Source organism: Silene latifolia, chromosome X (assembly GCF_048544455.1).
Source record: "Silene latifolia isolate original U9 population chromosome X, ASM4854445v1, whole genome shotgun sequence".
NCBI lineage: Eukaryota > Viridiplantae > Streptophyta > Magnoliopsida > Caryophyllales > Caryophyllaceae > Silene > Silene latifolia.
Window position 1 is genome coordinate 304,670,574 of NC_133537.1, and position 24,033 is coordinate 304,694,606.

Consider the following 24,033-nt stretch of genomic DNA (forward strand, 5'->3'; position numbering starts at 1 on the left):
TTCTGTAATGTTCTTCGTTCGATGGTATCTCGGTTTTGGTGGGGGCATAATGAGGGCAAGAGGGGAATCTCGTGGGTCTCTTAGAAGCGTCTGTGCCGGCCTAAATGTGTTGGGGGTCTTGGCTTTCGCGATTTTGAAATGTTCAATGATGCTCTATTAGGGAAACAAGCGTGGCGCTTGGTTACGGAACCGGACTGTTTATGGGCCCGGGTTATGAAGGCGAGGTATTACCATACGAGGGACTTTATGACCGCGGATGTGGGGTATAGGCCGAGTTATACTTGGCGCAGCATCATTGGTGCACGGGAGGTTTTGGAGCGTGGGTTGCGGAAGAGAATAAGCAATGGACACGACACGCGAGTGTGGGGACAGGCGTGGGTTGAGGGGTGTCAGAGGGGGAAAATTATTTCTCCATGTGGGCCCGGGAATGAGCTGATGTGGGTGGCTGACCTGCTTCATCCCGATGGTAGGGGATGGGATGTGGAGGTCCTAAACCGTCATTTCTTAGCATTTGAAGCCCAACGCATCCTTAACATCCGCATTAGTCCTAATATGCCGCGAGATATGTGGTACTGGTGCCATGAGAAGAATGGGGAGTACTCGGTGAAGACCGCCTATGCGTGTTTGGTGGGGGACAATAGTTGCTCGGGGAGTCCGTCAAACTGGGAAAAGGAGAAGTGGTTATGGAATCGGCTGTGGAAGGTTCGAGTCTGGCCTCGCGTTAAGCTTTTCTTCTGGCAGCTGTGCAGTGGAGCATTGGCGACTTTGGACAACATTGCAAGCCGTACTAGAGGTGAGTCTTCTTCATGTTTCTTTTGTCAATCGTTTTCCGAGTCATCTTTACATTTGTTTCGAGATTGCAGCGTGGCGAGGTGGGTGTGGAATGCTCTCGGCCTGGAGGGAAAGGGGAGTGTTGAAGGGACGGAAACAGGGGAGAACCTGCGTGATTGGGTGGAAGGCCGTTGGGGGGAGATCGAGGCGAGTGAATACGGAGTTTTTATGATTGGGTGCTGGGCAATTTGGGAGCATAGGAATAAAGTGGTCTTCGACGGAGTACAGATAGAGCCGGACAGAGTTGTGCAGAGAGTAAGGGATATTCTACATGAAGAGAGTGGGAATGCGGAGTATAGGGTAGGCTGTGGAAAGAGGAAGGTAAAGAACACGAGGGACACGGAGAGCGAAGGTTGGAAGCCGGCTGTTGAGGGATATCATAAAATTAACGTAGATGCAGGGACTAAGGACGGGGAAGGAGTTAGCTCGGGAGTAGTGTGTCGAGATGCGGGTGGTAAAGTCTTGTGGGGGTTAACGGTGGTAAGGGAGACTGAATGGGACCCTCGTTTTGCGGAGGCGATGGCTGTGTTGGACGGACTTCAAGAAGCAAGAGCACGAGGACATGAACGGGTGGTGTTGGAGAGCGATTGTCTCCAAGTGATCGATGCGCTTGTGGAAAAGCACAAAGGACGGAACTCCTCTTCCCTCCTTATTGCTGACATTTTACTTCTTTGTAATTCTTTTATTTCGGTTGTTTGGTCTCACACGAGTCGGATACACAATTCGGTAGCTCATGCTTTAGCTCATATTTTACCTAGGGTAGTCGGAAAAACTGTTTGGTCGGAAGTGTTACCTCCTGTTGCGGATTCTGCAGCAGCTTATGATTTATCGTTAATGAATTAATACCCTTCGGGGTGTTTCCTTCAAAAAAAAAAAAACAAAGAATTTGTTATATCTCATAGCCTAAAATTCAAGAAATCTGTCCTTCGCCCCTTTCATATACGAGTATTTTTAAACAATTGAGAAGTCACATAAGCCAAAACCATGAAAACCAATGCATCACTCTTTTATAATTACGTACAAAAACACAAAATATGACATTTATTTATCACTCCGACAAAAACACAAAATAAAACGAACAAAATTCACAAAAACAAACATCTGAAATGAAAAAAAAAAAAAAAAGTAAAAAATGGTGTGATTAAGAATGCTCGTATTTAGTAGAAGTATCTAATGATAGTATGATCCACTGTGTAGCAATGATTGCGAAGAAAACCAAGATCAAGCACCTCCTTTAAGCTTCTTAGTGATGGTGGCAATGTACTTGCCCTGGTATCTAGCTTGTTCCAACTCCAGCTCTGTAGGCTGTCTCGAACCATCTCCGGCAAAAGTTCCGGCTCCATATGGGCTTCCTCCTTTCACGTTTTCCATCTCAAACATGCCGGCACCAAATGTGTATCCGATTGGAACAAAGATCATACCATGGTGAGCCAACTGAGTTACGGCTGTCAAACTGTAACAAGCATCACATAAAAAGATAAGTTTAACTTCAATATATATTCAACCCAAAATGTCCATGTGTGTGGCCCCGATTCCTTTCATGGATTTAACAGGACATCAAATTCCTTGACCATGGACTGACTTGTATGAACTGAACTGTAAGTGCTTTCAAGTAGATGACGATAGTTCCTCGACTAATTTTGTCCAGTCAATGTGATTAGCAGTAAGGAGGGTTTAGTCGACTTTGTGTATACCTGGTCAAGGTGGAGAATCCACCCTAAGTTTTCTTTCAACAGGACCTCACATGTGACTAGGAGGGTTGAAGAGAGCTCGAAGTATATAATCCATAATCCCGGTATATATAGACACAAAATTGGTGAGAGCTGATCACATTATGTAAACTTTTCTCCTCCTGGTAGGTGGTACCCCATATTTACTTTAACAATTAGTTTACGCAGGCCGACTCTTTTTTAAAAATATCTATTCTATTCAGAAATTAAATCATTATCATGAAATAGTGGGAACTTACGCAGTGGTCTCCTGACCGCCACCTTGAGATCCAGTACTGAAGAAGAGGCCAGCGGGCTTTCCTGCAAGTTCTTGAGTTTTCCATAGACCTCCAGTCGCATCAAGAAAAGCCTTGAATTGCGCAGACATCATTCCAAATCTCGTGGGGAACCCGAAGATAAATCCATCGGCTTCAGTAAGCTCCTTTGGGGTTATAATTGGGGTGTTGCTCTTTGGTGCTGCACTCATCTTACCAAGCACCTCATCAGATAAAGTTTCAGGGACCTGTTTCATAGAGTCTCAGCTAGTCAGTGTCAGCATTACATAATACATAAAAATGTACTAATGTCGGCATTACATAATACAGCAAAATCATGTTCATAAAAGCCAACTTTTTTTTTACCAAGTAATTATACCAAGACCAAAAGCCAAGGGCCTGTCATGAGGCAGCACTAGAAGTACAATAAAGAAGACTTTTGGAAGGAACAACGAGTAAGTGACTGTCATATATGCCAGGCATTTTGCCTTCTATGCCTATTTCCTAGCAGTTCATTGACCAAAAACCAGGAAACCACATTTGCCAGTTGGTATAAGAAAGATATGGTAAAAGTGATGGGGAAAAAAAATTGAAACAGAAACAGTGTCAGTTGAATAGAGGTTCTACAAAAATGTCAACAGCTTATCAAACATGGTAAACATTCAACAGCACGGCTTAGTGTTACTCTGACTCGGCTGCAAGTGTCGGACATGTCACGGCGTCGGAGTGTTGGCTACAGTTATTGTCCGTAAAATTTTTAACTGTTTTGGTGTAAAATGAAGTGTTGGAAGAGTCGTGTCGTGTCGGACTCTTATAAGTATCAAACATGCGACCAATTTTTTGAAATGTCAGAGTAACATAGCAGCTTACAAATGTTTGATCTTGAGTAAGCTATAGACAAAAAATTCAGAATATAATGCATGTCACGTAGCAATACAATGCAGTGTCAACCGCTTAAGGAACCAGAAATTTTGCATTAAAGTGTCCCTTCCAATATACGCACTCATACCCCTGCGCTAACAAGTAAAGCACGTAGAGGTTGTTTCCAAATCACCCCACAATAAAAAAATAAAAGGGAAAAAGGGAAAAAAGCACAACTAATTTGGCGAGCCATTTTTCTCTACTCCATAACAAGCCAGAGCCACATAATAGTAAATCTTTGGCTCCATAGAAAATGGAAAATTTAAAGAGTGGATAAATTGTACAAAATCATAAAACAGCTTTCAAGTGTCCAATGACACTGGATGCTACAACGTGCATCATCCCTTAGCGTCAAAACCCTCTCCTCACATTTGGGTGCAAATGAACGCATTCGTGATCAAAGAATATTTTCTACATTAGCTTAAACAGTGTGTTGTCTGAAATAATTCAACTTTACTAGGAGGTATTCAAGATTTCTAATGTCTGAAATGCACCGGTTAACAGATGTAAGAAGGAAAGAAAAATAGAAGCTAATGTATACCTGCCACAATTTGGCCTCTACGCCTTCAACTGAAGCAGCTCCTTTCTGAATTTCTTCTGCTAGTTTCTGTACATGTCCATACATGGAATAGTACCTGAAACAATGATAAACTCATGTCATAACCACTTGAAACTGATTTGCTTAAGCTATGGCAAGTTACAATAAAGATTAAAGACACATTTGTGTCCCCCTATGTTCCCAGAGGCGCGCCTATTGCAACAATCACTTTAAGCACAGATTCGAGTGGCTGATGGAGATGAAAAACACAACTCATATGAAAAGACAGCTACACATTATCACCATGCAGAGTGGTGATAAAATTATTTGTATGAGATCATCTCCCCAAATATCAATGGATGAGAGGTTGAGAATAGATATTAACGTTCCGTATCACATAGACACTGCGTCTCTACCCACAGAAGGCTACTCAGAATACTACAATTACATACATCTTATCCCAAAATAAAGCAGCTAAATTGTGCATTTTCTATTGAAAACATAGTACACCCCAAAACCAACAGACCAAGCAAACAGTAGGAGATAACATATCCAGTTTGACAAGGGAACTGCTAAAACAACACCAAATCATCAATACCCCAACGCTTCAAAGGCTCTCGCCTATGGCAAAGCAAGGTGGGGTCAAATATATACAGTATAGAAGTATTTATAATCCCCAGTAGAGTGTCTTCTGGTAATGCTATATTGGAAAACCCAGAAGTCAAAGCGACATAAAACAACGGTAATTGATAAGCATTACATATTTACATCCTTGTGCATCATCAGCCTTCACAGCAGATAATCATTGTATCATTAAGTACTAATAAAACATCGAGTCCTGAAATTTTAACTTAACTCGAATAAGAAAAGGTTGACTATTACTTCATAATATTATAAGGATGATCCTAAACCACTCAAACGGCTAATGGCAATGTCATTTGAAGCAAAAAAACAATAAGATACGCAAAGAAGTTGCATCAAGCCATCAACCCCCAATCACTCTCCCTCCACCAAACATAGGACCGAACATGATTGAGGGGCTGACTATTGCCATCACCACATTGTCCCCTATACCTCCTAACTTAATCCATAGGCAAAACCTCTTCACTACTCGAAAGAATTGATAATGATCATTGTTCCATTTGACCTCACAAAATCTCCATAATTACTTGCCTAAAGTCGAAACTAATTACTACCCAGATAATGGATCAATCCAAATTTCAGCATAACGCGTCAAAGGAACAGACTTTCAACAAAGTAAGCTCTACCCAGATAGCGAATCTTAATACTTAGTACAACCAATCATAAATAATTAAGCAGAATCATCAATTCCACTAAAAACTAAAACAAATTACACATACATTAACCATCTAAAACAAGATACTGTAATTACATATCAATTAATCAACACTTAACAAACAAAAACAAGGTAAATGGGAATTAAACTTACACAATGTAGACTTTAGTGGCCATAGATTAATGGTAATGAAATTACTAATTTACTGCTCTAAACTTTGTTTTTGTTCGTGTTGATTTTCTGAGAATTGTGAAATGAATTGGGATGACAAAAAATGAAAGAAGAGGAAAGGTATATATAGTAGTGGGGAGGTTTAATTTAATTGGCAGATTAAACTTTTCATGTTGGATTTAAATGATTAATTAGTGTATTCAAAGGCTGACCAAAGAAACCAAATGGTTTGGTGTAGTGGTTGCTCATTCATCCCTTAATTATGAGGTTGGGGTTCGATCCTTGTCCATGGGAATGGAGCAAACTCTTTGGCCAGTCGTTTACCTCTTCGAGAGAGAGTACCCGTGGCGAGAGGATTATACACTGTTGTCGACCATGGACACTCCTGTTTACACAAAAATAAAAAAAAGGCTGACCAGAAGACGATGTCGTTTTGTTGCCTTGCATTTGGCTCGAAATAAGTGGTAAATGCCAAATGATGCCATCAATCTGTCACGCTTATCATCATCATGTTTTCTTATACACTTCAACCCTTCATACTATCACACCGTCCCTTTCTTTCCAAGCTAATGTATAGAAATCAAATTTACAAGATATAACAATTATCAACATGATTAGTTGTTCTTTCTCAATTAAAAAAGAAATACAGTATCGATAAGTTTTCGTCTGTTAGTTAAAATTGCAAATAGCGGATCATAGGTTACAAGCTCGAATTCTTTGTCCAACACCTAATTTTGCATGCTCATTGGACATGGAAAAAACAATGGCATGTATCATGTATGCATATAATTATAATCAATCCCCCTATTTCAATAAATTGTTTACTTTAGTTTTAAAATTTTCCTGAAAAATTAAAAGTTAAGCTGTATAGGATTTAGGATTATAGGAGTACATAATAACATATATACATCCTTTAAAACACCTTTTAAAAAAAAAAACCTTTTAATCTTTCAATTTGCATAAATCCAGTGAAAAACTTATTAGACTATATGTAAATATTTTAGTGTATATCTTATTGTTAGCAAGAATAACGTATTGATAGCAAGTAGATAATTTAGTTCCTAATTATTAGCCTTGTATCTCTAACATACTCTCTGTATATATTTGACCATTGAAGGTCACAATTAATTAAGCAATATATTATTTCATGGTATCAGCTTCCTAGGGCACGATTTCTCTTCCTAAATCGCTTCCGCTTGCACCCTAGTTGGCGTCTTGCTCACGATATTCCTCTCATCTCTTCTTCTCTTCCAGACCTCACGTCACAAATATGCCAACGTCGGAGTCAAAATCAATTTTTCATCCGGCCTTAGCAGTCAATAACATCAAGAATCATGTCACCGTTACCCTCGGATTGGACAATGACCAATATCCGCTTTGGGTTGCTCTTTTCAAGAATCACGCTAAATCAAATCGCGTGCTTCATCACATCGTTCGCCCTAAGGCAGGCACAATCAAACCTCCTTCTACCGACGATGAGAAAGAGTTATGGGAGACTCTTGATGCCACGGTTTTGCATTGTATTTATGCCACCGTCACAACTGATCTCTTGGAAACCATCATTGAAGCCGACTCTACTGCTCAAGAAACTTGGGACCGTATCCAGGATATATTTCAGGATAACAAGAACTCAAGGGCTGTCACGTTGGAACAGGAATTCTCCCATACTGTCATGGATGATTTTACCGGTGTTTCCGCTTATTGCCAGCGCCTTAAAGCTCTCTCGGTCCAACTCAAAAACGTTGGTTCCCCTGTCTTAAATAGCAGGTTAGTGTTACAATTGGTCTCAGGTTTATCCAAGGCTTATCACAGCGTCAGAACTCTTATCCGACAAAGCGATCCCATTCCTCAATTTTATCGAGCACGCTCCATGCTCACTCTTGAGGAGGCTGGTTTCGCGAAATAGGCTGCCACCGAGTCTTCATCGTCTTCTGCTCTTTATGCTAAAACCCAAGATGCTGATGTTGGGAGATCTACTGCCTGTGCACCAACTGTTAACAACGGGAAAGGTAACAAAGGCAATGGGTCAGGGGGAAAGAAGAAAAACGGGTATAAAGGAGGGAAGAGAAAAAAAAACTCCGAGTCCTCGTCAACCACTGCTCCTCAGACTCCGTCCTCTGCTACTGTCCAGCACAAATGGCCTGGTGGATTTAGGTCATGGCCGTGGGGTCCACCATCATGGCCTTACCCTCCATGTCCTTATCCTACTATGCCTTGGACTCGTCCACACTTTCAGCCGCGCGGAGGACAGGGTGTTCTTGGGCCTCGTCCTGCTCAGGCTTACAACGCCGAAGGCACCGCACCAACAGCTACGGACATTGAGGCTGCCATGTACACTTTGGGGCTCACTCCACCGGACCCATCTTGGTTTATGGACACAGGAGCCACCTCCCACATGACCTCCAACCAAGGTACTCTCTCGTCTTATGTTAATGCGAGTCATAATCGTGGTATTATAGTCGAAAATGGCCATTCGATTCCAATTAACGGTTATGGGCACACTACCCTACCTACACCCCATCCACCACTTGTCCTTAATAATGTCTTACATGCTCCCAAAATCGTCAAAAATTTAGTGTCTGTTAGAAAATTTACAACCGACAATTCCGTCAGTGTTGAATTTGATCCTTTTGGCTTTTGTGTGAAGGACTTCCGGACGGGGACTTGTCTCATGAGGTGTAATAGTCAGGGCAATTTATATCCCATCACTATTGCCGCCAACACAGCCGTCTCTTTACCACCATTCACCGTTTTAACATCTACTCTTTGGCATGATCGTTTGGGTCATCCCGGAGCCCCTATTTTTAATTCTCTTAGGCAAAATAAATTAATTTCGTGTAATTTGAATTCTTGTAGTTCGCTTTGCACTTCTTGTTCCCTTGGCAAACATGTTCGATTACCTTTTGCTAAATCTACTTCTTTTACTCAAATGCCTTTTGATATTGTGCATTGTGACTTGTGGACATCCCCTGTTATAAGCACTTCGGGTCATCACTATTATTTGTTCTTGTTGGATGATTTTACAAATTTCTTATGGGTTTATCCTATTGCTAGAAAATCACAAGTCTGTGATATATTTAATCAATTTTATAATTTCATTCACAACCATTTTGAGTGTAAAATAAAATCGTTACAATGTGATAATGAAAAAGAATTTGACAATGGCCCTCTCCAAAATTTTTGTGCAGAACGTGGATTAACTTTTCGTTTTTCTTGCCCTCATACATCGTCACAAAATGGAAAGGCTGAGCGCAAAATCCAGTCCATTAACAATATTGTTCGCACGCTTTTATTACCTGCTTCATTACCCGCATCCTTTGGCATCATGCAGTAGCTATGGTAAATTATTTAATCAACATTCTCCCAAATAAAAAATTAGCCTTTGTGAGTCCATTAAAAATGCTCTATCTCCGCGACCCGTCTTATCATCACCTCCGAATATTCGGTTGTCTTTGTTTTCCTCTTTTCCCTGCCATGTCGGTCCATAAACTATAGGCTTGGTCTACACCTTGCGTGTTCTTGGGTTATCCTCCAAATCATCGCGGTTATAAGTGTCTCGACATGTCTTCTAAGAAAATTTTCATCAGTCGTCATGTCCTCTTTGATGAACACTCCTTCCCCTTCTCTAAAATTCATCGCCCTGACACTCATACCTATAAATTTTTGGATGACGGTTTGTCCCCCCATGTCCTTCACCATTGGTCTCGTGACATACCCCGTGATATACCTACTCCAGCCACCCAACCTACACCGACTACCCCTGACCAACCCGACCCCAACCTAGACCGTGACCAGCCCTCTCTTTCCCTGCCTTCCAGCAACGACACATGCACTACCTCTTCCCCAAACCTCGTGTCAAACAATCCTCAAGCCCCGCCCTTTCCTTCATCCCGAGTCACAACTCGAGCTGCCAATGGCATTTACAAATCAAACCCAAAGTATGCTAAATCAGTCCGTCAATTTAACCTTAACACCACAAGAGCTATATCACCTCTCCCTCGAAATCCCGTGTCAGCTCTTAGCGATGTTAACTGGAAAATGGCTATAGATGATGAATACACAGCTCTTATTGACAATAAGACATGGGAATTAGTTCCTCGTCCACCCAATGTCAACATTATTCGGTCTATGTGGATTTTTCGACACAAATTTAATTTTGATGGTTCTTTTGAGAGGTATAAGGCTCGTCTTGTAGGTGACGAAAAAACGCAGCAAGTTGGGGTGGATTGCGGGGAAACATTCAGTCCGGTTGTGAAGCCAACCACTATCCGGACGGTGTTACGTTTGGCTGTTTCAAAACATTGGCCTATTCATCAACTTGACGTCAAAAACGCCTTTTTACATGGTGATCTAAAGGAGACGGTGTACATGTACCAACCTCTTGGTTTTCGTGACCGTCATCATCCCGACCATATCTGCCTCCTCAAAAAATCTCTATACGGTCTCAAGCAAGCCCCTCGAGCTTGGTACAAACGGTTCGCTGATGATGTATGTCGTCTGGGTTTTAAGCAAAGTAAGGTTGATCACTCTCTTTTTATTTATAAAAATGGTCAGCAATTAGCCTACTTGCTATTGTACATGGACGATATAATTCTGACAGCCTTTTCCGACACACTTCGCTGCTCAATTACCAAACTTCTTGGATCAGAATTTGCTATGAAAGACTTGGGATTATTACACTATTTTTTGGGTATTGTTGTGCAACGCCATTCCAAGGGACTGTTCTTGCATCAAACAAAATATACAAATGAAATTGTCGAACGCGCCGGTATGTCTTCTTGTAAATCATCTCCTACTCCGGTTGATACTAAACCGAAACTGAGTTCAACTACAGGTATTCCGTGTAGTGATCCGACTCTTTATCGTAGTCTCGCTGGGGCTTTACAATACTTGACTTTTACAAGACCCGATATCTCCTATGCCGTTCAACAAATTTGCTTGTTTATGCACAACCCTATGAAAACACACATGAACGCGTTAAAACGCATCATTCGCTATATACATGGCACTTCCCACTACGGTCTCTGGTTGTCAGTTTCGGCCTCTACCAAATTAATTGCTTATACCGATGCTGATTGGGGCGGGTGTCCTGATACTCGTCGATCGACATCTGGCTACTGCGTTTTTCTAGGCGATAATCTAGTTTCATGGGCCTCTAAACGTCAACCTACACTCTCCCGTTCTAGTGCCGAGTCCGAGTACCGGGGCGTGGCTAATGTCGTGTCCGACTCTTGTTGGATACGTAATTTACTTCTCGAATTAGAGTGTCCTGTCACTAAGGCCACTTTGGTCCATTGTGACAACGTCAGTGCTATATATCTCTCTGGTAATCTGGTACAACATCAACGCATAAAGCACATTGAAATGGATATTCTTTTTGTGCGCGAAAAAGTCAGCCGCGGTGAAGTCCGTGTTCTCCATGTTCCATCTCGGCACCAAATTGCCGATATTTTTACCAAAGGTTTACCGCTGGTTTTGTTCGATGACTTCCGGGACAGTCTCAACGTTCGACCCCTCCCGTTTCGACTGCGGGGGAGTATTAGACTATATGTAAATATTTTAGTGTATATCTTATTGTTAGCAAGAATAACGTATTGATAGCAAGTAGATAATTTAGTTCCTAGTTATTAGCCTTGTATCTCTAACATACTCTCTGTATATATTTGACCATTGAAGGTCACAATTAATCAAGCAATATATTCTTTCAAAAACATTACCGATCGTATTAATCATACACAATTAAATTTTATTTACTTTCCTAAGGGGTTGTTTGCAGGGACGAAGCTAGGGTTAAATTATGACCCGGACCGATTTTTACTTAGTCCCATATTTACAACCATTTTATCATATATTTTGCTTATTTTATCATTTTCAATACGTATATATATTAGGATTTTTATATTATAATACTTACGAAACATACAAATTAATATTTATTTTTATGTAATATATTGGTTTTTCAACAAACTCATTCTATATTTTGTATAGAGAGTTATTTATCTATACGATGAAACAAATCCAAAACGTAAATGATAATAAAGCTATTTTAAGAGGTTCTATTATAAAATAAGTTGAGACCAAAGTCGTAAAACAATCACTAATGGAGTATAATGGTAGTATTGTTTACTTAATTAGGACCATTTCGGATGACAAAAATGGTTTCCTGATTTTTAATTACATAAATCCTTGTCAACGTTAAAAATGTAATAGATCATATCGTTGAGAGACAAGAGTATAATCGGCATGAAATAAGAAGACTGGGTAAAAAAAATGCAAAAGAGAATTCTAAAACAGCGGTTTCATGAAAATGGTTTCCTGATTTTTAATTACATAAATCTTTGTTAACGTTAAAAATGTAATAGATTGGATCGTTGAGAGACGGGAGTATAATCGGCATGAAATAAGAAGATTGGGTAAAAAAAATGCGAAAGAGAATTCTAAAACAGTGGTTTTATGGAGTCGAACTCATGACTTACTAGTACCACACCCCACTTGTGTGCATTGTTTACCGATGGGCTACCATAGATTTTTGCTCTAGTTAATACCATTTAATACTTATCCTTTAAAACTCTACCCGGGCCGTGGCCCATTTAGCCAAGACTAAGCTTCGTCTCTGGTTTTTTGGTCGCCCTTGTAAAATCACGAGAAGTAGAAATTTTCATGAATTGCAAAAATGGGGGAAGTAGAACTTCCCATGGAACTTACTTCCTACAAAAATATAGGAAGTTGCTTACCAACACCCCCCTTGATAACTTGCAATATAGGGAGTTTATTTACCGTGATCTTCTACTTCACATGAATTTGTACTTCCCGCATCAACTAAACGACCCCTAAGAGTACTTGTTAAACGATATTACAGACTCTTGAAAAGTAAAATTGAACATACAAAATGTGCATGTTTGTAACACCCCAATACACCAAGGTGTCTTACCAAGACCACCTAATGTATGAGAATGTTACCATCTCGGTTGCCCGAGGTAAAATATATAAAATAGACCATCAAAGAATGTACTTTAAGTAAATAGTTAAAAATGATTAAATGCTATCCAAAACTGAAAGATACAAAGTAACTGTTCCAAACCAAAATCCAACTAAATAAATAAAAGTATCTCGACACAACAGCGGAAGACTACTAGCTGACTCGTGGTGACTCATCCTCAACTAACCCTCGCGCATCCAAGTCATACCTGCTCAACAACTGCTCACCATCCCCGAATAGATCACCACAGTTTTAAAAACAATTAAACGGGGCCAGTTACTGCATACACAATATAAGATAATACAAAAAACAAATACACAGACACAATTCTCCAACCCCGTCACAACACTAATCATCTGACTAGCCTGAAGGTCTAGCCCTGCCAGATTACCAGTCGCAACCAGTAATCCACTCCGCCAGTGGGGGGACCGCAGCCTTTCCCACCTAAGCCCCGCTCATCTTTACCGAGCGAAAACCCATGTTCCTTAATGTGCACATTCCCTCTTGTGGCGGGTTCCACAAGGGGCGAATCAAGGACGTGAAGCCACTCCCACAAGTGACTCCACTCAGCCGAGGGCGCACCTCGCGAACCACAGACAAACAACAACAACCAATTACAATATCAACAATACCAAATCAATTACGATAAAATCAAATGCCAACAACCAACAACCATCTCATAATCATGCATACAATAACTGAGTAACAAACCCACCTGGAATGCAATCACCACAATACGACACAATCAGCAGATCAAAAGGGCTCCTTTACGAAATCACCTCCTATCAACATATAATCATATAATCATAATCCAGAATCAACAATACTTCCAAAAATCCCCAAATTATGCAATTAGGGTTTAACCAAAACTAACGAATTAACATAAAAACTGTACTAGGATCTTACCCACAATACGACGGTATCAACAGTATAAAGAACTCTGAAATCCGACGACTCTAGCCCTTGGATTTGATAGCAATGCGAGAGAAGGATCTTACATTGTTTTGTTTTCTTTTGTAAAATGTTTAGAATAAAGTAAAGAGGTAAAAGAAGCTGACGGAAACCTTTATATAATCTTTTCACGCATTACTATCAAGCCCGGCGAAAACCTGTATAAACCGACTTACTCGATCGAGGAGCTGAGGCACTCGATCGAGTACCGCCTACTCGATCGAGTTGCCCCTACTCGATCGAGTACCCATCAGGCAGAACACTCACCAGAACGCAAAACCAACTTACTCGATAGAGTAGCCACAACTCATAAATCCGTGGTATTACAGTCTTCCCTCCTTAAAAAATGTTCAAACCCAACCTATAAAATATGAACACCTAACACCAACTCCACCAACCATGCCTACTCCCACAACACGGCTCACGATATCGTCTCAACTATATCATAGCCTCTCGATACAACTCCATAATACCAACCACAAATGTCGCTACCTCCGTCTCCCTAACCTATTACCCACTAGAAAATCCAAGGTCAAGACAATCCACCAAGCAAGATCAACCACCAAACGGAATGTTGCAATGTAAGCTAGATGTGGGGCATACAAGGAAAGATCTATCGATTAAGAAATGAGAGTACTAAGGAGAAGGTGAAAGTGGTGTTAATAGAGGACTAGATGGTGCAACACTAGTACATTTTGTTCTATTCGCATCGCCACAAAGGCATCGGTTTTAGTTGAAACAATGTAAATGTTCATAATAACATTTGTTCTTACAAGGTTGATGTAAAAGTGTTCTCATTAACTAGAAAAGATTGATAGACAAATTGCCTTAGCCTCTTCTCTTCACACGTCCCTTCACTTTCTCATATAACTTGTTGCTCTCATCCTCGCCTCTTCATTCGATCTCTCACCATCACCCTCACCCTCAACCATCACAGCATCACAGTCGACCACCACCGCCATCACCAAGAATAAAATAATGCTGTGTTTGGGAAATCTCATTTGGAATTCAATTCAGGAAATGGCCCAATTCTAATGTTTGGCCATCCCATAGAATTAGAAATAGAATTGGCCCAAATCCCACTTAATTCCAGCCCAGAGTAAATAGAAGCCCTCTCAAATCCTGTCCATACCCACATCATTTCATTTCCATGCCCACCTAATGGTCTAAAAGTCTCACATCTCTCTGCGATTTCTTCCCAAATTATCACCCCTCTTAGAAACCCTAATTTTTCTGATTTCTACCCTAATTCTTACGATTTCTTGCTGATTTCACATCAGGTTGTAGATACCTCATTTCTACACCTCCCGCCAACCACCCAATAATAATTGGGCCGCATGTTTGGTATGCGGAATGATTTATGACAGTTCGTAAGTTTATCATCAAGTGATAGCTCAAACACTTGAGTCTACCCCTTGGTTGTCAGCTACGCACCGATATGGTCTTTTTGACAGTAATTAGAATTCATTTGGAGTCCGGATCAAAAACCGCTTCATTTTCTAAGAAACCGTTTAAAATGCCGAGTCAGAATGTTCTAGAATGTTCTAGATATTTATTCCCAATCAAATTTTATATCTTTTGGTAATATCTTCCGTATATCATATTTTACGGAATAAGGAAGTATAGATTTACCGCAATCCATAACAGAAACGCAGAAATCTTTCTTCCAGAGGAGGAAACCTCTGGGAAATGACGCGCGAGATCTTTGCGCCTCTTGAAAGATCGCAGCGTTGTGCTGCGCGCTCTTCCCAATACTGTTTGGTTTGTTTGCGGAATATTTCCGTGATTTCTTTCCAAAGTTTGTGTCATTCCAAAACTCTTCCACATTTTTTGGTATAAATAGAGACCTCCGGTCTCCATATTTTTCACGCGAGTGTCTGCCCTTCTCTTCTCCCTTTGCATTCTAGACCTTGCTCTAAGCTTTCGACGCCTACGTGCTTGTTCTACGCTACCACGTAAGCTCAGATAATTTTGAGTACCAGTCACGTTGCATGACCGATCAATTTGACCACTACACATCAATCAATTAATCTAAAATCCTCTAACGAGGGCATTTTTTTCATACATTCGAGTCGAGCAATCACTAACGTTAACTTAGTTAATCTCGTTCCGTCAAACATGTAAGTCCGAGGGTGTAAATCCCACTTTTAATTTATGTTTTTATTTTTGTATCAATTAATGTAAGATTTACGTCAAAAGTATACTCAAAATAAATCTTAAAACCCCTTTTATAAAACCGTTTTTACAAAACAGTGGAGATCAGACGTTAAGAAGAAACGCAGCAGCAGCTGCACCTCTTCGAAGAGCCGCAGTGTATGTTGCGCCTCTTTCAGAGGCTGCTTGCTGCTCCTGCTCTTCTTCTTCTTCTTCCTCGGGTTTCTTTTGTTTTCCTTTTTTTGTCTTATTTTCTTATTTCCTTTCATCTTTTAGTACATAAACGTCCTTTAATCATTCCCTTTTAATCACGACGCTTTATTTAGACCTAAATCCCTTATAGTTCGATATTTGCGGATTTTCATCATTAAATCAAACCCGGATTTTAGGAACTCGATTTATCCATATCAAGTTTCTGGGAATCATGTTTGTATATACTTTTCATATCATGTTTTGTTTGTTTTCTAACCGATCCAAGTGTTGTAAATAAGTTAATTCCGACACCGTAAATAAATCTAATTCGTTTTAATCCGCTTTTATCGCATTTATGACGGTTACAGATGCATATAAACCTGCTAAATCACTTTTACTCGAGTTCCCCAATCAATAATTGACATTAAAATTACCAATGAACATTAACGGATTGCGGTTCTGACTTCACAGACAGAGCTCAACTCCAGAAAAGACACAGGAGGAGCTGCACCTCTTCCAAGGGACGCAGCAGATGCTGCGCCTGTTATGAGATGATTTATGTCCCTGAATTCGTTTTCGCTTTGACATAGTCTCTAATTCCGTGTTTAATTAACTATTAATCGTAGTATCGCCCCTAATCTGACTTATTTTATTACGTTTAATATTCTTCCTTTATTTTCGTTTTCTAAATTCCGTTTCAAGTGTATTTTGGACGTAAATCAATTAAACCTTGTAATCATTGTAATTTTAATTATTTGTTTACAGTTTGTTTATCGCTTTTGTATGATTTATTTTCTCGTTTTCCCACATGTAACCAATCTAACTTTCAACTTCGACCATAATTGTTTGCTAAATTACGTGTTCACCGACATAGTTTAATTCACATGCTAGGTCTAATATGTGGATGTTGCATTGCATGCATATAATCAACAGCATATCGACTATGAACGATTTCCCTAATCATTAGTAGAGGCCGCTATCGAGGCGGGCGGGATTAGGTGTTCAGTAAAAGGACTTCCTAATATGTACCCTCCCCCTTACTCCAGATCTCTGTGAACATCCGTGTTCATTGGCATCCACGAGAGTCATTCTAGACATAGAATGCTAAGGATAACGAGTTCTTAGTGTTCATGTCACTACTTTGTGTCTTGACATGGCACGAGGTATTCGAACGGTTCTAATTTCCCATAAAAATTGGCGGTGACTCCACAAATGCACGCTTATTTCAAGCGCCTCCGCGCACGCCGCGGTGTGGCCCATGTCCACAGTTTGGCGACTCCGCTGGGGATTATACACTTACATGTTACCCAGGGTGAAACTTGAATGAGGTTAGGGAATAGTTTATACGAGACAGTTATCGGTTTTCATTACTCGACCTTCTTAGGTCATTTTATTCGGCCTTCCTAGGCTCAACCTAATCCATTCGACCAATCGTCTCGTCTGGACGCTCCAAATTCCTATCTGGGTCTAAAGATGGATAGCGATTGACGTCAACTATACCGCGATGCTTACTCATGTTTGTATCAAGAGCTTTCACTACTCGAGGACATGGACTAGGAACCGACCTTACTCATGTTGGGCACGAGCCTCTCCACAGACCAGGGTTTGATTGCTTGGTATGGCAACCCACCTTTTAAGCCAAAATCCTTTAAATGCACTCAGCATACCGTTATAATGCCTGTATATATGTATATACGTGATCACCATTTGTAAATAAAACTATGACAATTTTATAAAATAAAATCCTTTCAAAATGTAAACGTTTTCGAGATGGCCTAAAATAGCACAAAATAAGCCGAAACTCTGTCCAAATGTCGAGTTAAAATCCGGGTCTCAAACCCATTTCAAACTTCACTTCAAGTCAGCACTCATACAACTACACTACAGTTGTCTAGGATAACATTTCAAATTATGTCCTTTTCAAATCACACTTGACAAAGTGGCACACACCCACTTCACGAGTCAGGTCCTTTTCGAGTAAGTGTGCTAAAATGGTCGATCGTGTTTTGATTCGTCGTCGATTTCTTATCCCAGTTCCAAAATGGTGAGAACTAGTCAAGGAAGCGTTAATGGTCGATCCGAACAACCCGTGAATGGTAATGATCAAATCCTAGCCGCGCTCATTCGTCTCCAAACAAGCCAAGACCAAACTTATGCTCGCCTTAATGCTATTGAAAGTTGGATCGTTGCTGTAGAAATTAGACTTCCTCCGGCAGAGAAAGACATTCCCGACATGGCCGTACATGATAACCTTCCACCCTTTGTTGAGCAACCAGAAGTCAATCTTCCTCCAGGTCCTACTGAAGCTGAAAAGGGACTCCAATATTTGGAGGAGCAACTAATGTACCTCAAGGGAGATGACATATACAGGGAAAATAATCGCAAGTATGAGGAAGTTAATGCTCAGTTACCAACCAACTTCAACATGACTGATATTCCAAAATTCAAGGGGAATGAAAACCCTTTAAACCACATTCGGGCCTTCTAAGATTACATGTCTATCAAAGGCATTAAACCAGAGATGTTCTTAAGGATCTTTCCTTCATCTCTCGATACTATCCCTAAACAATGGTTCTATTCCTTGGACCATAAGAAAATTGCTACCTGGGTTGATGCTGCAATTGAGTTCACCAAACAGTACGTAGATAATGCTGAAATCCAAGTCAATATGCGCACTCTAGAGGTTCTCACCCAAAATGAGAAAGAAGGCTTCACCGACTTCCTAAGTAGGTGGAAAAAGACTAGCACACAACTGGTTGAACGCCCAGACGAAGCCACTCTTGTGGAAAAGTTCGTGGATAATCTGAGACCCGTTTATGCAAACCATTTGAGGTACCAAAACATAAAGACCTTCAAAGACTTGACTGTGTTGGGAACGAGAATTGAAGACGACATCCGTAAAGGACTCTTGTCCAAAATGAAGGGTCGCGGATACACTACTACAAAACTCGTTATGGACATCAGTCGATGGACATCGGATTATCTGGAAAACCGATGTACATAACATGCACATCGGTTGTTTGCAAAAAACTGATGTGCATATAATTATATGTACATCGGTTGCATTAAAAAAAACATGTCCATTATACCTGATTTTAAAGGACATGTGATATTTAATAAAACCCATGTCTATATAAAAGTCATGGACATGGGACATTACATTTAACCGATGTGCATCTAAACTGAAAATTATAGGCGGCAAAAATATTTACCTCACCGCCATCACTTATAATTTTGACTACATACATTCTTCCCCAAATCCTCTCCCTCACTCTCACTCTCAAACCCTAACCCCCAAAACCCCGTACTCACTCTCCCTCCCTCCAGCTACCAACCCCGCCCTCAACCCGTACTCCCTCCTCATCCTTAACATCACCACCGTTCTCGCTACTCGCCTCGACAACCACCAGTGTCGTTCATCTGCTACTCGCTTATCCTCTTGTTTCCTTATACTTTTCCTTCCCTTATCCTTCTTCCAATGTTTTTTTCTGCAATAATTGCCGTCAGTCATCACCCATGGCCGTCGTCTCCCCCAACCTCGCCGTAGTCACCAACCCTCGCTGTTAAGTCTCCTTCCCTTTTATTCTTTCATTATACGACCTGCATTTTATTTGCTTAATTTAGGGATTATTGGAATTTCATGGCTGATTAACACAGTATTAGTGTTAGGCCTGGAAATCCGCAGACCTTCCTGATCAGTATCTCACCTGAACATGACTGCCAGGCTGTCAGGATGTCAGGCTATTTGGGCACATGAAGATAGGCGCCAGGCCATGGAGAGAACAACGGTCGAAATATCAGGACGATATTAGACCATATACGCATGTTATAAAGGAATTATATACGCATCATTAAGTATGAAGATTACGCAGTAAATGCAGTAATTAAGGAAGGAATAATTGGGAATTATTACTGGTAATTATGGAGAATAAACCGCAATTAATACCGCATCAGGCAGCCGTTCAAGGAGGAAGCCTATATAAGGAATACTTTGAAGATATTGGAGGCATATCATTCACACGCAAGAAAAAGCGTACACAATTGTGGACAAGGCCCTCGGGAACTGCGTCCGCGGGATCCACACTAGGCATAATCGACTCGAGGTTCTTTCGAATCGAATTAAGACATATTAGAGTCGCCACCAAGTTTTATGGGAACTTGGAACCGTTCAAGTCAACTTTACACCTTTCATCAAAAAGCATAAAGCCAATCGACTACGAGTGATTAAAGATAAAGACTTGTACCCTATATCACTCGATTTGAATGACTCTCGTAATCCAATGGTATTTAGACGGATCCACAAACCATAGATCTTGAGTAAGGGGTGAGGGTACGTGTTGGGAAGCCCATAAGGACACCCAACCCCGCCCGTCAATAACGGCCTCTACTAAGTCAAGTGTCGAATTTCAAACAGGGTCATAGCTACCACGATATATGAAATGCAAACATTGTTTTCAAAACCCTAACATGTGAAGTTTCTATGTCGATTTAGATGCAACTAAACTAACTTTGTCAAAGTTGTAATTTAGCATGTGGGTTGATTGATCTAAGCAACATATAAACGAAAGCAAACAAGGCTTAGGGGAAATGGGGGAGCCGTTGGGATCTACCTATTACAAACCAGGCATTTCATGCCGACACAACAATAAATTAAAGATACAACTCGATCTAAATACAATTGCTACATACAAAACCGTACACGATACATTACACGGCCATTCGGCCTAGGAAACCGTGCACAAGAGGGGTGGCCCACAGCTTACATGACTCACGGCCTTGGGTCACTCCTCGTGATGCGTGCTTTCACTTAATCTCACCGAATTAGACATAGGGCTATGCACCAAAGCATGCATTAGCATAAATCGGGCCATGTTGCTTTAGACAACATGCGATTTACTACGCTCTTACATGCATTGAGGCACAACCGTCTAACCAAACAAGACTAAGGTTTTTAGAAATCGTTTTGACTCGATAAAAGTAAACTAATTACAAACAAACTACTAAACATGACTCGATAAACAAAGTAAATACAAGATACGAAATAACGAAATGAAGATAAGAACACAACGAGAAAAGGACCACAAGGACACGGCCAAACACGGCCTACACGTTCTAGCCTACCCTAATTCTTAGGTTAGATTCATTAGTTAGATCAATTGATTGCAAAACGGGGTAGGAAACAAGTTAGAAAACGAGTTAGAAACAACGTTGATCGATTGAGATGATGTCGCGCAAAGGTGTATTCTACACGGCCTAAAAGGGGTCAAATTAGGTCAAGTTCGCTAATTAATTTAACTCATCGAGTGTTAATAAGAAGGTGCTAGTCACGCACTCTTATACTAGCGAGAAATCATGTGAAAGAGAGAGATGCATTCAATTATTTACAGAATTGTCGATTGATTTTAAAAGCTATGTCGAAGCACCCTAACATGTCTAATTAGGTTGTTTAAATGACCGAATGTCGTCTAAATAAGTTATATGTTAACAATCAGAGGTCAAACTAACATGTGAATGGCCCTAGGGTGTGTCGAATTGGCCGAAACAAACAAAGGGTCAAAAACGAGGAGCGAAGTTAGAAGTTCGTTTTATTTATGTCCTACCTTGAACACGAGGATATGTAAATGAGACAGGGGTGTACGACCGACTGATGTAGCGGTTTCTTTCCCATCTCAAGTCAACGCGGGTGTTCATGGTGGTACTTTAACTCATACTCGGACTAAACTAGTTTCGTAGTTAATTAAACAATCGATAAACAAGAACGATAAACGAATAAAAACAAACTATAAAAAACAAATATAAAAAACGAAATAAAAGGGAGAAAGAAGAGGATTTGATGCACCCTCAACCTACATGTATCGTTGACACCGTCTTGGGTCGTAATCGATGGTAGATTTTATCTCGAGAGGCCGTCGTCGACGAAGAAACAAAGCAAACACGCGTTTTTATCGAATCTGGACAGCAACTTTCAAACAGCGATTTCTCCCTCGTTTCACGATGAAAATTCGATTTAAAAGATGTTTTGAAAACTAGAAAGAGAGGAGAACAGAGATCTTAAAGCAACCCCTGCTCGTTTTGAGTTATTGGGCACGAAAAACGAGCACAAACAGAACTGGACAGACAGAAAAAACCGCGAAAACAGAGTGTATAACACTGTTTTTCGAGGGATTTCGTGTACTCTCAAGGGCAATTTGGCTCGTAAATCTTTGTCTAATGTGTAGATGGATGTTATATGGTTAATTAGGAACAAGAAACTCGAGTTTTGATGGAGGTTTGAAGGAGGAACGAATTGTTTTTCGAAGAGGACACACAAACTGTTTCGGTTTGAATGTCGGTTTTGTGGAAGGTTTTTGAGAGGCAATTAGGGTTTGTTTCTGAGGTTTAAAGCTTGTGAGTGAAGGTAGGATGTATGGAGAACTTAGAGGAATGAATGTATGGTGAAGGGTGGGTATTTATAAGGAGTTAAAGTAGGGTAAAAGGGAGGAGAGGCAGACGGGCTCGGCTGAACATAGCTGCTGTCCAGCAGCTTTTGGGGGGTTTTCTAGGGTTCGTATGGGGGGTTTTCTTGGTGATTAAGGTAAGGTAATATGGGTAGGATATTAGGGTATGGGTTAGGGTTAATGGGCACGGGTTTTGGTGGTGTTTGGAGCGGGTTTTGGACTCGGGATTTGAGCTGCAAAACAGGGGGCTGCTCATGTTTTATGCGGGCTGTTTGGGGGGTGTTTGGGATGGGATTTGGGCCGTGGTTAAGGGGGTTCGAACTGGGTTGGATGGGTAGAGGCTTAGGTTGGTTAGTGTACTCGAGATTCGTGCCAACTCGTAAAGGAAACGGGCTCAAAAACCGAGCTATAATCGAGCTTCAAAACACATGTTTAAAACGAGTTTTCTTCGCTTTTAAAATCGATTTTTCAAATCGATTAACACATTAAAATAAACGATTTTTCAAATCAAATATACTCATAAAATGATTTTTCAAATCAAATATTTATTTTATTTTCAATAAAATAAATTTGAGAAAATAAATTCAAAATAAAGCAATAAAATGAATTTATCTTAAAAAAAAACTTTAATTTAAATATCATTTAAATTAATAAAATACTCCGTCGACAACGCTCATTCTACATTGTAAAACGAACCCAAATAATGACAATGACAACTAATAAATACATGTGTCCTATCATCATCGGGCGTTTGTCGGGTTCTCTATAAATTCCAATATTGACGGATACGGGTATCTACAGAGCCCCCACTTTGACTGAGGCTTGGACAAGGCGAAAGTCAAAGTATACCCCGGGTCCCTCTCGACCTGAGGATTCTGCGGGTCGTTTATAGTCCATTAGACTTGCGTATATAAGCTCGCCAGCCATAAGAAGAGATCATACCTGAAACTTCGTTGGGGATTGACTCTTGCTTCTGTTGTGTCAAATTATCGTCATTGGTCGTCGACCCATAAATTGCATATATGGTGGATTGAGCCTTATCCTTAGGCGCCTACGTATCCGTTTCTGACGAAATCAAACCGCGTCGTAGTTAAAGTTCTAAGACCGCCGACACATGCCCAAAGTTTATCATCTATTTTGGCGTATGTCCAAAATTCATCATCTGCTGACATTTGCCCAAAATTTATCATCTGCTGGCGCTTGTCCGAATGGGACGGGACTTTCCAAGGAGGTTGCCGCCACTTTCATTATTTGCTTTCAGCTACGGAATTCTTCCATTTCATACTCTTGTATTGAATTGAATTCTGAGTGGATGTCATCCATTTCATCTTGATAATGGTCTCTGAAGCCAACGGCTTCAGAGCCCCCAGTTTGCAATGGCTCTAAAGTCGAAGACTTTAGAGCCCCCAGTTGAAGCATATCCTGCTATATTTGAAACACGAAAACGTACTAGCAATAATCATCACATAAGCACATTTGGATCATCGATCTTAAAATTGGATCATTTGAAATACTGGGTCATCGACCCGAAAATTGAATTTGAAAATTTTGAATGATTGGGTCATCGACCCGAAAATC

General features: G+C 40.5%; 1 protein-coding gene across 1 annotated transcript; it reads right to left on the minus strand.

Moving 5' to 3' along the window:
- Positions 1-1,816: 1,816 nt before the first annotated feature.
- On the minus strand, positions 1,817-5,949 carry LOC141617293 (NAD(P)H dehydrogenase (quinone) FQR1-like). The gene is made up of 4 exons (XM_074434475.1): positions 5,725-5,949; positions 4,278-4,371; positions 2,801-3,063; positions 1,817-2,284 (listed from the first exon to the last, which is right to left on the minus strand). The coding sequence occupies exons 1-4, from the start codon at positions 5,745-5,747 to the stop codon at positions 2,053-2,055; spliced, it is 612 nt and encodes a 203-aa protein (XP_074290576.1). The 5' UTR covers positions 5,748-5,949; the 3' UTR covers positions 1,817-2,052.
- Positions 5,950-24,033: the final 18,084 nt, after the last annotated feature.

Bases quoted from the DNA above. Each gene is read 5' to 3' on its own strand.
- LOC141617293 (XM_074434475.1), bottom strand. From the start codon at position 5,747: ATGGCCACTAAAGTCTACATTGT. The intron at 3,064-4,277 runs GTATACATTAGC...TCTATGAAACAG, and splicing joins TAGAGGCCAAATTGTGGCAG to GTCCCTGAAACTTTATCTGA. The intron at 2,285-2,800 runs GTAAGTTCCCAC...TGCTTGTTACAG, and splicing joins GGCGGTCAGGAGACCACTGC to TTTGACAGCCGTAACTCAGT.